General features: G+C 37.0%; 1 protein-coding gene across 6 annotated transcripts in view; it reads right to left on the bottom strand.

The window, feature by feature from the left end:
- The window catches only part of ADGRG2 (adhesion G protein-coupled receptor G2), a 59795-nt gene that overhangs the window by 19750 nt on the left and 27638 nt on the right, over positions 1-12407 (bottom strand). For 5 of the 6 annotated variants that reach the window (XM_032100762.1, XM_032100761.1, XM_032100757.1 and 2 more), the window contains 9 exons: positions 9901-9942; positions 8522-8563; positions 6987-7019; positions 5685-5726; positions 4535-4582; positions 3892-3959; positions 2239-2312; positions 1359-1398; positions 1204-1238 (listed from right to left, as the gene is read on the bottom strand). In XM_032100762.1, the coding sequence (XP_031956653.1) occupies positions 1204-1238; positions 1359-1398; positions 2239-2312; positions 3892-3959; positions 4535-4582; positions 5685-5726; positions 6987-7019; positions 8522-8563; positions 9901-9942 (424 nt within the window). The remainder of the gene's footprint in view (positions 1-1203; positions 1239-1358; positions 1399-2238; positions 2313-3891; positions 3960-4534; positions 4583-5684; positions 5727-6986; positions 7020-8521; positions 8564-9900; positions 9943-12407) is intronic. The other variant, XM_032100760.1, reaches the window with a different exon arrangement.

A 12407-nucleotide genomic window follows, 5' to 3' on the forward strand; every position in this document is an offset into this window, starting at 1 on the left:
AGATTTGGGCATATTTTTAACGCACATAAACCCCTATTCCAGGCTAATTAGAAGCATAATACATCAGTTTGTGGCACTTGTCCCTTACCTCTACTATGGCGATTCTTAAATGGGGTCCTCCCTAATCAATGTTGGCCATTAAAGAGTTGATAATTTTGTAAAGATAATAATGTAATCTCCACTGCTAGTGTAAATATGCCAGTGTTTATGAAACTTCCACCACCTGGGGAAGACAGCATTCTTTCTTGACTTTAGAGAGAAATTCAGTGACTCATTCAACCATGTAACTCCACCTTTACGACTACAGTTCAACAACTTGAAGCCCTGCCCAAACTAGTGAAGCTCCAGTAAAAATTTTTCATGTTCAGAAAATGCAAACACAGAGATGAATGAAAAGGCTTCCTTCCAGCACATAATAATGAAAAGATTACCCTAGCAACTGCCAGTACATGACATGAGGGTGTGATCTGAATACTTTCTGTCTCTATTATTTGAGTGTTTTGGACTTTTCTTTCACCCTAATCTAGGAAGATAAAGTCCAGATTCAAGTATTTGGGGAAATAAAGTTTCACATTTTGTTTTAGAATACAGTGTTTCCAAGCTGATAATTTTAAAGGACAATTTAATGGTGAGTAGCAATTAAACTGAGAGATTTTATTTTTGTTTCAGGGCTTCCAGGATCACCTCTCCGTAACAGCTTTGCCATTCTGATAACCCATGGTTTCCAGACTCTGAACTGGTTATTTCCTCAGGCTTCCCTACCCCAAGGATGGTTGGTTGCTCAAGCTGAAGAACAGCAACTTGGGAAGTCTCAAGCAAATCCCTCATAAAGATTGCACTGCATTCACAAGTTCTGTAATTCTGGTGCTCCCAGTTATGTGACTCAGCTAATAGCAAGATGCAGAAGAAATATGACAGGAAAGCCTGTGCTTCAGCAGAAGACTGATGAGAAGTACATCAAATACATTTGGGTTAAATGAAACCAACAAACTCTAAACGGTTTTTTCAACATCACGAATGCCAGGAGAATAATGAAATCAGAATTTGTTAACCTATATATATTTCTCCAGCCTGTTTCTTGAACTCCTGAACTTCCTAGAAAGTTTGTCTTTTTCTTCTGTTACAGAGCCATGCACACTTCACAGATCACAAGACAATATATGAGCTTTTAAATATTTGATCTTTAAAAATTTAGAAACAAACCTCTGGTTTTCTGCACTGCATTCCATAACAGAGGACTGTAATGACAAACAAAAATAGAAAAAAATTGGTTTATAAGGAGAAATCAGGAATGATGCATTTTCATAAGTAAGTTGAAAAAAAGTTTTCCAAACAGTAACAACAATTGGTAATCTTACCTCACTTACTGCTCGCAAGGTTTTGTTGAACTCTGAAATGCTTTAAAATGAAAGGTTACTGTTAGGGAGGATTTTTAGTTATGTTTCTAAAAACAATTACAACAATTTAATAAAAAAAAACAATTACAGACAAAAAATATTTCCAGTTAATCAGTGATTTTTTTGAAGTGATTTTTTTGAAGTCAGGCCAGTTCTAATACTGTAAAACCACATTTCAAAGCATTAAACATTTGAAGAGCTGACTTTTATTAGTCACTACACAAACTAAATTTAAGCCTCTGTCATCACATTTGAACATCAACCCACTGTAAATGTTATTTAAAAGAACAAAAGATAAATCTTAATGCTGCATTTTGACAAGCATTACTTAGAATAGAATTCTAAATTTATATTCAAAGCCACAGAAATAGAACGAGTAAAAAAAAAAGCATTTCTTCCACAAACAAGATTTGTCCTGAAAAATCACATCTTTGTGATTTTCAGGACAAGTTTGGGAAATATTCACTCATTCAAACCTCTTCTTATAAAGACAGGGAAAGAAAAAACTCACCAAAATAAAGTCATAGCTATGACTTCAAGAATGTTTATTGGAGAACATGCAGCTAGGAAAGTTCTCTTCTTAATTTCCTACCAGATAGACTGGAATCCTTAAATTATAACAAACATTTGGTGTACCATTTTTTAAAAGAAACTCCAGTGGTACATAAACTAACTAAGAGTATTCTAAAAAATATTAACCTTATGTTAAGGAGCAAGAACGTACAACTTGTGAAATTTTTAATGTGCAGGAACAACACAAAATCTGCTCAACACACGGAAGGTCTCACTTCATCTTTTTCAAGTATAACAAAGATGTCAATCCTTATTCAGAATTACTTACCTCAGTTCTTGTGGGGCATGTGCTGGAATTTCAATTAATTTTCTGACTTGAGTGTGGGTGGTTATGTTATTAATCTGTTAGAAAAAAGATCCCATGGCTAAGTACAGCCAGCAATTTTTAGTCTTAAAAGAAAATTGTTCATTTCACACATTTTAATAGGCTGAAATTACAAAGATAAGAAGCACATTTTCTCATGAATACACTGCAACAAATATTTACCATGACATTGTTGTCACAACTTATGGAAGGAACTGTTGATCTAGTATAGACCAAATTCCAAAATCTGATTTGTGAAAGATAGGGGCAAGAGGACAGTGAACTCACCATGTCGTATGTTGGAAAAAGAGGAATTTGGCTTAGTTTGCAACAGAGACAGCTTAGACCAGACACTGAATGAATTTTTTAACTCTAAGTGCAACAATGAGACACGCTCCATAACAGACGTAAGTAACAGATGACAGAATACTGCCAGTGAGAAGTCAAGAACTGCACGGAAGACATGGCAGAACTGAGCTAAATAAGTATGATCTAGCATTAGTGTCTGGGGATGCACTGAGGTTTATCTAAGGGCCCTTTCTATATATGCATTCTTATGCTCTTCTGGTTGCCAGCATTACAGGTTATTTTTACATTTCGTGCAAGCAGCAAGTGCCATGAGGCAAAACATCATCTAACATATGTGGTATTGACTTCCCCTAAGAAATACTCTTCTAAAAAGCAGGAGTTTCAAGACATGGAAACCAGTTTTTCCAGAAGCTGTAGGCATAACGTTACCACGCTAGGACAGTTTCAGTAGGCATTATCACCAGTGAAACACAACATAATGTTGAGGTGGGGCATATCCCCGCCCAAACTCGATGCTCCATGTGCAGCTGTGCAGTAGCTCTCCATGCATATGTTGTTGACTACTCTCATGCTTTCAGGGACTGGCATGTGAAATCTCAGACTGAGGACTGACAAGGATGTGTAGGATAAAGATACAAGGTCCTTTTTTCCTTCCCTCAGTTTCCATCTGTAACAATTAAGCATTGTTGTCCTCATAGTATTATCTTGATACTGAATCATCTATATGGTCCTTGCTGTGCATGACACTGTCCTCTCAAAACTCTCTTCTGTTGTAAAAATGGACACACTCATGTCAGATAACCCTATTGCAAAATTAATAACTCAGTAACCACAAGCCAAAGAACATAGAATGATCATGCAAAAGCATAATTGACAATAAACACAAAAAAATAGAACTATTTATGAGAGTCTCAACATGAATTATTCCAGGATATAATCCAACTTTAATTATGCCCAAATAGTTGCCATCTAATGATGCTCATCTTCTAAAGGCAAGTGCCTGAATTAAACTCCAAAGGAAGATCCCGTGTGCCTAAAGGTAAATTCTTGAGATTACCCAGAGCTTCCCCCTCCTTTCAGTGGCCATGCAGAGAATACAGGTCCTTACTGTAGGAAGTTAACTTAGCTGGAATTTTAAAATCTAGCTGCAAAGCAGCTTTTAAAACAGAGCTGTTGCATCCACTGCAAACAGTATCTTGTACTGCAAACACAGTAAGAATCATGTTATGGTATCAGTATTTTAAGTGTAGACAAAAAAACTCATTTCAACCTTCCTCACAATAAAGTTTTAAAAGAAAGAATACTTACTATTTCTACATTTAGTGATGCATTATTTTCTTCACTTGCCCGAAGCTTTACCTTGCCCACATAGAACACTAAAAGCAAAAGTAAAAAAAGTTAGGAAAATCAATGCTAAAACACAGGATGCAAAATTTTTTGAGAATTGAAGATTTTACTGTCTTGTGTTTTGATACGAGGGAAATAAGAATACTTTCACTAGCTTATCTAGTGTGCAATTGTTCTTCCATCTTATCACCTATTTCAACAAACAAACTCGCCCAATAGCTCCATTATTTTCTATATATTTAATTTTGATGGCTGTCCCTAAATTCCTTCTAGTTAATCTATTCCCAAAACAGAAAAACTGCACTGTGTGTTACTATTAATAGAACTCCATAGCATACTTGTTTCTTGGGGTTTTTTTGTAATTGTTATCTGCAATTGTGTGCCTTTGATGAGAAACCAAAGATCAAAAGTACAATAGTCTCAACACTACTTAACCTTCCCCCGTTTAATATTTTTAGAATTCATATAAAATCTCTCTAAATTTACAAGGAAATTTATTACAGACCTAGCTTTTACATGGCAACTAAATGTTGCTTCATTACTCAGAGTATAAAATAGTTGGACAAGATTTTTATAAAAAAAATGGGAAAAGAAAACCACTAACCTGAATAATTACAGGTACGTGTTACGTTGCATACAATGGTTTCTCCTGCTATAGATTTTTCGGGAAAAAAACCAAACAACCACTGAGTAAAAAAGTTAAACATAAATCCAATATTAACACATGTATTTACAATCATTCCAGTGTTTGAAATGTAAATGTCTTTATCTTGTGGAAGTATTTGACATACTGTCTAGGCTTCACCTCTTTACAGCTCTTACCATGACATTTTCCAAGACTTAGTATTCAGAAGTATTCATGCTGCCTTTGATTAATAATTTTGAATAATTTTCTGCAACAGTTTTGACAGAAGACTTACATGCAAGTGGTCTTCATTTTTTTTCTTTTTAAAAAATTTAAATAGAAATTAGCATATAATTAATAAGCTCTTCAAATATCACAGAATTCAACCACTAGGCAGCACATTATCTGCTTCTGAGGATCCTACTATGGCTCCATATGATAGCATGAAGCTAAAACTGCTCTACCTGATGGAATTCAAACTATGATGACAGCAACCATGTACACTCATCTAGTAGAGCATGCCTTCATTTAGTTACAGCAAGCTTTTGGCTGCTCCATATTTGCTATATTTTTAATACTACCTACACTGCCGAGAAATAACACTGATACTAAATTAGGGTACTGTAAACAGATGGCTCTGTTGTATAATATAAAAATAAAGCATATTTGCATCCAAGACAAAACTCCTACACTTGTTCATTAAAACAAAGTGGCAGCATGACTTTCCTTACTTAAGCAGATGGATTGGCCCCCATTAATGGAAAAAAACTAAATCCTATTTTTTCTGCTGTTATCATTAGTTAGTACCGAATGAGAAGGGAATTTTTTTTTCCACTTTCTCTGTGGTACAAACATGTGACTGTAAAAGTTTGATGCTTCATCAATTTTATCACCATCAATAAATAAGCCATCAGAAGGTACAGACTGTAAGCTGGTGGTAATATTCAAATTATTAGAAAAAACCCCAGTTTTTCAGACAGCAGTTTAGAGTAAAATAAAGTTGATGGTTGGACTTGATGATCTTAGAGGTCTTTTGCAAATTTTATGATTCTGTGATCCTAAAAACTTAAAACTTGATATTTTGTGTTTGAAGCACAAAAACATATCAGTGGTGATAGATGAAACCTACCTGGTGTTATGGTGGAGTAATAATCAGTGGTTGTAAGTGCTTCTGTTAAAAAAAATAAAAAGAAAGTCTAAAGTTTTCACTTTTTAACTTCAAAAAACTATAAAACACTGTAGCAGAGGGGGGTCCCGTGAGCAGGGGAATCCAGCCAGAGTCACGATACGAACACCGATACGATTTGAGCATCGTGCTCCAGTTTTATTATTCTGTTACACCAAGTTATACTTTTTCCCCAAGTTCACGCCCCTTTCCCATGAGAAAGCCTCTAAGCAGCGGGAGAGCTGACCAGTGTATACCTTTTCCCAAGGCTGTTCAAGGCTGCTGGCTGGCAGATACCTAGCAAGCCTATCTTCAGCCTGAGGCCCTGTCAGGGGTACTTCTGCAACAGCCCTGGGATGCCCAAGCCCTCCTGGGGTATCCTATATTCCACAAGGAATCCCTCTACACAACACACGTCACAAAAATTATTTCTATTTCAGACTCTGTGTTTCCAGGAAAAGTGTAAATACATGACAATTTACAAGAAAATGAAGTTACTTTCAGTGTGGGAAATGCAAAACCAGCAACTGGAGTAAGATCCATCCAATGTTTATATCCTCATCTGAGCCAGCAACTCCTGGCTCCCTACTGTTCAGAGGAGAAAGGGGTGCTTTTACAGTGGTTCCCATTTATCCTATTCTACATGAGCAATCCAGTGTAAGATCAATCTTGTTCTACAAATGTGTTTTTCAATTAACAATGAAGAATAGCAGGATGTCCAGCTCCTATACAGGCATGGAGGAATCTGTACTGATGTGGAATAAACCTACTCCTTTTTTCAAATGGCAAAATCAGGAAAGGAAGGGGTAGCAAGTTCTTCTGATTGAGTCTTCCCTGATACAACCTGGCAACTCTTTGCAAGAACATGTATCATGTAAGTGTCATGTATTTAAGGAACGGGGTGTACATTTTAGTTCCGTTAAATAACTTAAATAGTTATCGGAAAGCATAGAAAACATTTCATATAGATATACAAAACCCCCTATATACGTGCTAAAAAATACATCTGCCCTGTTTGAGTTTTGGTAAGCAATACAATATTTTGAATGAAAAAGAAAGGTTTACAGGTCAGTTAAGTGCACCTCGGAGCCCTAACCATACAGACTTAAAATACAGACTGCAGATAAATACAAATTTTAAGATCATGTATGAAAATAATTTGGAATAAACGAACCCCAATTACTAAAAAACCCAACAAAAAAGCAACAAACACAAATGCAACAAACATCTCCCTTGAAACCTTGCTCTCTTCGTGCAAATTCTCACCTGTACTTTGTGTAGTTTCCTCTGAAGACATATCTGAAATAGAAAAATTCATAACAGTAAAACCTATAAAAATAAAACATAAAAAATCCTAAAAGTCTAAATCCAACAAAATCTAAATAAGAGAAACAGTAAGAACATCTTGCCTGAAGAATTAATTGGATATGTGATAAAAGTAACAATAGAGAATTCTAGGGAAAAAAAGATAAAAGTAAAAATTGTATTAATAAAGTATCCTACCTCTATGAATTTTTGAGAAAAAAGATCAAGCCTGCAAAATGCTGAACATAAACTGAATATTATTTACCTAAATTTCATTTTAAGAACAACTTCAAAGCTTGTTAAGAGTGTTCACGTTATTCAATACTAATAATTGAAATAATGTTCACATTATTTCAAAAATCTGAGTATCTGAATACAACCAGCTTGGAATCAAATGTCCTCCTTTTACTGGTTTCATTCTTTCAGAAGATGCAGATAAATTTTGCATATCCAATTGCAATAACTGCTTAACCTCAAGGACCTTTTCCTGCAGGAACTCACAGCATTCATAAGCAGACATGACACACTGGGTTTGGCAAACTGTCTCTCCAAAAAAGCTATTTTTGTCAGTAAACATATATAAATAAAATAGAGTAATGATGCAAAGTTCTTTTCAGCAAAATTATGACAATAGACAAATATCTGTGCTTAGTAAGAATATTTTAGGTGTCAACACAAGAATAGAAAGTGGTTAGAAGACCACTTTATATCACTTCAATATGACAACTTAGTAACTTTTTTTAAATGGGCCAGAGCAGATTCACAACAGAAGAAGAATTTTCCAAGGCAACTAACAAGTAGCCAAAATATGAGCAATCAGAGTGAAAAGTAATGCTGGTTTCATCTTCTTGGCCTTGTATATACTACACAAATACTGAATGTGATGCAGTTGTTAAAGATGAACCATTCCCAAAGAGTGACTACATCTGCAAAACAACAAGATCTTGTGTGTCTTTTATCCAGAACACTCTATGTCAGTATACATTAAGCAAGAAAGCAACTGGCTTTCACACAGCTTATTTTGGTGTGTCTCATTCTGAATTTTTTAAAAATGCTTTCATAGATGATGCTTATCATCTCCAGTTCCAGAAGTTTTTAGAGCCTTGTGTGTATGCACGCATGTGTGTAGTGTAATCTACTGCATGAAATAACATCTGCCAGGGTGGGAGGAGATGCAAAGGAGCTCTCATTACAGTTTTCCTCCTCTGCCATCTCAGCAAACTCTTCACTGTTCAGATAACTCAACAAAAGGCTCCTGATCAAGCAACTTGCACCTAACTTCACCCCCAAGTACCACAGCCACAAGCCATGAGTGATCCTATAAGGTAAGGTATTTCATTACAATGTAGAGTGAAACAATTAATTTTAAATGAAAACATTTTAGTGTTGGAACTCTGTTACATTACAACGTTCCTGCATTACCACAGATAAAAGCAGATTTACATAAAAGGAAATAAAAAACATTGCAGAAATCAGTAAAGTCCTGACTTTCTTACCAGAAACTGTTGTTGCAGCTGATTCTTCTGAATCTGTAAATTCTGTTTCAGGTTAAAAAAACAAACAAACAAACCCATTATGAAGTTCTAGACACATACACGATCATCCTCAGCAGGCTTTTCTTATATTATCAGAAGTTCACTGCATTCACCAGAAGAGGGCAACACCTGCTCTTTCAGAACAACACTTCCAGGTTGCCAAAAAAGGCAGATATAGCAACCTCTGGTTAAAAAAAAAAAAATTACAATTTTTATGCACTCAAATAGAATTCAGTGCAAGAAATTTTTTTTTCGAGAAATTCTGGACAGTTTGAACAGTATAATGCTAAGAAACCAAAAATTATTGACCCAAGATATGTGCCACACTAGCCTGAAAGCTACATGCTTATCCTGAGCACCTTGCTAATTGTGGGAATGGGAATCAAGCATACACAAGATGGCTCTAGCTGGGTATGAAGAGCTCTTCTCAGACTTTTTGCAATAACAGTGATACTTGCCACTTAAAATTTATCCCATTCGTATGTATTTTCTTTTCTATCCTGCAAAAAGGAGCGATAAAAAAACCCCTAATTCATTTCAAGTTTGAACCTCTGATTTCAACAGGAACCAGCCAACTGTTTATATAGCAACCACTAGGTATTAGATTTTTGATATTGTTACAGTCAGTATTTTGATCAAAAATAATTTAGGAAATTTGATATCTCATTCACATAGCAACTTTAAAGTTGGCCCTTTCAGTCACTGAGTGGTTTTTGATACTGTCAGAGACATATCAAGTTACAGGTCACAGTTATCATAGAAACAAAATCTAAAGAACAGCTGGATGCAAACATGAAGCACTATTCAAAAAATATACTTAAGTTATTTCAACACCTCTCAAAGGTCAAAAGTCATCCTATAATGTTGCTTACAATACACTAATTATACTGTAAGGCCTTTTCTACTGCTGCAGAAGACTTAAATCAGATATACCAAAAGTCCCTGAAGAAAACTAGATTTTTTAAATTAAAAATCGTAGACAAGGAGTTTCTGAAATGCTAATCACTAATTAATTCCTTGCTCTAGTAAGACTATTTTGCTTGCCTTACTGAAAACTAGCAATAGCTTCTTTCCAAAGGATAAATACAATTTCTGTAATGAAGGGAGAATCAGAATCATCTGAGAGACTTTATTTTCATTTTCTCTGGAAAACTACTGATGCTATTTGCACCACAAAATTAGCTAATAAGCCACAAGGATGATACAGAAAATTAATTTGCAAATGTTTGCACATGCTTAACTATCTCCATGAATTACAAAGTAGCAGCAGCGGCCATCTTCCTACACACTTTCTAAAATAGAAGAACAATGGGGCAAAATCCCACAGAACCCCAACATACCTGTAACTTGTTTTTTGCCACGCAGCATAGCAGTAGTTTCAACTGCAAAATAAGATCATCTTTTAGGAGCAGAAGATTTAAATATATTTGTACACATGCATACACACACACACACTTTTTTAAACACAACTATTTTAGATGTGGTACTCACCTCACTTCAAAATAGTTTGCACAACTACTTTGCATCCATTAAGAAATATTTGTCAAGACTTTTTGAAAGCTGAAAGTTGAACTCTTTTGAGTTCAGTTTTCCACTCAGATTATCTTTTTATACTTATGGAAGATACAAATTAGGCCATGAGCTTTCCCACTTCTCTTCCATTGCCAGTGTCTTCAGAAACCTATTCAGCACATTTGCTTGAGTGAAGATGAAGCAGACTAAAATAGCAACAACTAAAAATGTAACATGTATATGCACATCATGATGTGCATGCACATCATGTAGACACACATCCAAGAGCTGCACCACCAAAAAACATCTAAACAATGAAAGATCAGGCTGCCAGAAATGAAGCAGCTCAGGTGGACCTGGGCTGGGATGAAAAGGTGAGCTATTTCCAGCTCAGTGGACCCATGAAACATGTCTGCAGGGAGAGATGCAAGACACAGATGGGCTTTTGATCAAGGGGTGGATCTGACAATTGAAGCCATCACACTCATGAAAGTGAAATGTGACATCATCAAGTCAGCCAAGTGACTAAAGCCTCCCTGGAAAAGATGGTGTCTGGACTATCAATGAGGAGGCCCAGCAGATCCATTAAATCACACTACTGCAGCAAACCTGCCACCAAGGCAAGTGCTATGTGCTTCCTGTGGCGGACAAAAAGCAGCAGATGACTCCAGATGTTGCCTGCACCCTGTCACCACTCAAAACACCACCCCGGGCCTCTAAAAACAAGTGGCAACACAGCATCACCTATACTTAAGACACTGTTACCTACTTCAGCATCTTGAATAGGTGAGACCCTGTCTGTTGGGCAAAGAGGAAGAAAAGCTCCTCTCAAGTCACTGAACCTGGTGGGTCACTAGGCACAGTCATGATTCAAGCCCACAGGGTAGCAGAAGAAGAGAGATTCTCTCTGAATTGCTGGAGTTGGTGGGACAGTTTCTCCACAGGTAATGCCTTGATACCTGGCCAGTCCATCACTGCCATGGCACACTGGTGGATACTGAACTGTGCCACAAAGCCCATGTACAATGGACATCACCCAGATTCTTGGGGACCTCGTTGTTGTCTAGGTTGCTGTAGACTACCCCCACCCCTGCTAATGCCCTCAGATACTGGACACCTTCCTTCTTCCATCAGTGGTGGTCCACTTGCACCTGTAGTCTACCTGACCATCCTCAGACTCTGAATCCAGTCATCCAAGCTCCAGTCTCTGTGGGACCTCCAGTAACCAATCACTTGGAGACGACACACAGGAAAGTGTTCTGAGGGAACAAATTCCTGGGTAGCAAGGTATGTGGGAGAATTTGGGCAGCTGCCTAGAGCAGTATTAACCTCTGATGGCATGGGAGTTTACACCCAAACAGGCAAGGAATCCTGGTGAACCGGCACACCACTGGAAGGATGTCTTGCTTACACCGAAGACAGAGACTTTTGGTCTTGTGTTGGGTCCTGGCATACGCCCACCAGGCCTGTGTCCCATGCCCTGGAAGGGGCAAGAGGACCTCTGGACGTAAGGACAAACAAATGGATGCTGCAGCTAAATCAGAGACACAACCCTAACCATAACAGTCAAGGGGAAACTATGGAAGTTGAGGTTGACACAGTTAGGGAAGGAAGAAGAAGATCCTCTTGAGGTGATGTAGGAAGACAACTCAGAAGAGGTAGCCTGTTCTGCAGCAGGACAGCCACAAGAACAGGTGAGGGAAATGACAGAAATCAAAAAAGAGACAGAAATTATCCAGTCCCTACTCCTGAGCAAGGTGTGAGATGCACACAGATGACAGCTGCCAGCCAGGTAAGCAGATTGCTGCCTGGCTACCCCAATGCTGGGATACTGAGACCAATGATCTGAAGTCACAGACAACACGAGAGCTTGACAAGATGAAAAATGTCAGTTCATTTTTGTTGAATATCATACACTGCATGAAGCTAAAAGCAGAAACTCTGAAATATGGCAGGATGAATACATGGGAATTGGATTCATTGCACTACAATTTTTTAGGAGTTTTCCATGCAACTGTAAGTTTTAGTTAATTTGCATCCTGAGTAGAAATTTTCTCATGTAGAAGAAAGAGGGAGAGAGAACCAATATTCTTAGTAAAGTAATACATATCCATTAAGTAAAAGGTACAAGTAAAAATCCACACTTTTTTACATACCAGTCTACTGAACTTAAACTCCTTCAGTAAAGATAAGACCAAGTTACATCAAATGTCTCATTTGAGACAACTAGGCTTCTGCTTACAGAGAAGTACAATTGCTTTTTTTTTTTGACATCTAGAACTGTATGAACTTGATAGATCATAAAAATCTGGATATAACCTTAATTTTTATAGTC

Source organism: Corvus moneduloides, chromosome 2 (genome assembly GCF_009650955.1).
Source record: "Corvus moneduloides isolate bCorMon1 chromosome 2, bCorMon1.pri, whole genome shotgun sequence".
Taxonomy (NCBI): domain Eukaryota; kingdom Metazoa; phylum Chordata; class Aves; order Passeriformes; family Corvidae; genus Corvus; species Corvus moneduloides.